At 45.0% G+C, this 695-nt stretch overlaps 1 protein-coding gene across 1 annotated transcript in view; it reads right to left on the reverse strand.

Moving 5' to 3' along the window:
• LOC119594633 (vang-like protein 2) overlaps positions 1–695 on the reverse strand; it is a gene marked incomplete at its 3' end in the record, with an annotated part of 15,594 nt that overhangs the window by 14,596 nt on the left and 303 nt on the right. Inside the window, 1 exon segment of the mRNA XM_037943682.1 lies at positions 614–695. Within this exon segment, the coding sequence (XP_037799610.1) occupies positions 614–695 (82 nt within the window).

Genomic DNA, 695 nt, shown 5'->3' on the forward strand with positions numbered 1-695 from the left:
ACTGTTTATATGTATGAACCTTTCTGCCCGTAGATGCCCCCCAACCATTCTCTTGCTTTGTTACATGATTATGGTACAGCTCGAGGCTATGCCATAGGACTCGCTTTGTGTTTTTTAGTGTATCCATGTCTGAGATAATGACTGCGGCCCCGCGAGATCGAGTCACTTATCCCGGAGAGAAACAAGACACCGGGATCAATTAGGTGACGCTCTGACATCCCCCAAAAGGAACAGACAGACATCGAAGTTCAACGAAACGGCGGAACAGGATTGGCGCTAATGATCTTCGTGTATGAATATAGCGATGACCTGACTGGTCGTACAGCTCATCGGAAGTGAAAATATATTTTATCTCGGTTTAACTACTAGAGTGTAGGGGAAGCCTGGAATTGGTACCGTGTTGGGACTAATATAGACATATCTTTGGATTTACAAGTTAGCAGTAGTAAGGTAGTACATGATATCTGAAGACGATGATTTGAATAGGACCGGGGGGATAGTTTAATAAAACAGCTGTAAATAATAAAAAAGAACGGAAAGCCAATAATAAAAAACGATCTTAAAATAAAAAACAAAAAAAGATCTGCCTATGCCAACGGCAAGCCCTCCCCACCTTCCTCTCTTGTGCAGAGGCCGAGCATTGGCGCTCCGGAGAGACACGAAGGACGCCTTGCGCCTGAGGTGAGGCGGCGGAG

The sequence above is a fragment of the Penaeus monodon genome, chromosome 34 (assembly GCF_015228065.2).
Source record: "Penaeus monodon isolate SGIC_2016 chromosome 34, NSTDA_Pmon_1, whole genome shotgun sequence".
In the NCBI taxonomy this organism is placed as follows: domain Eukaryota; kingdom Metazoa; phylum Arthropoda; class Malacostraca; order Decapoda; family Penaeidae; genus Penaeus; species Penaeus monodon.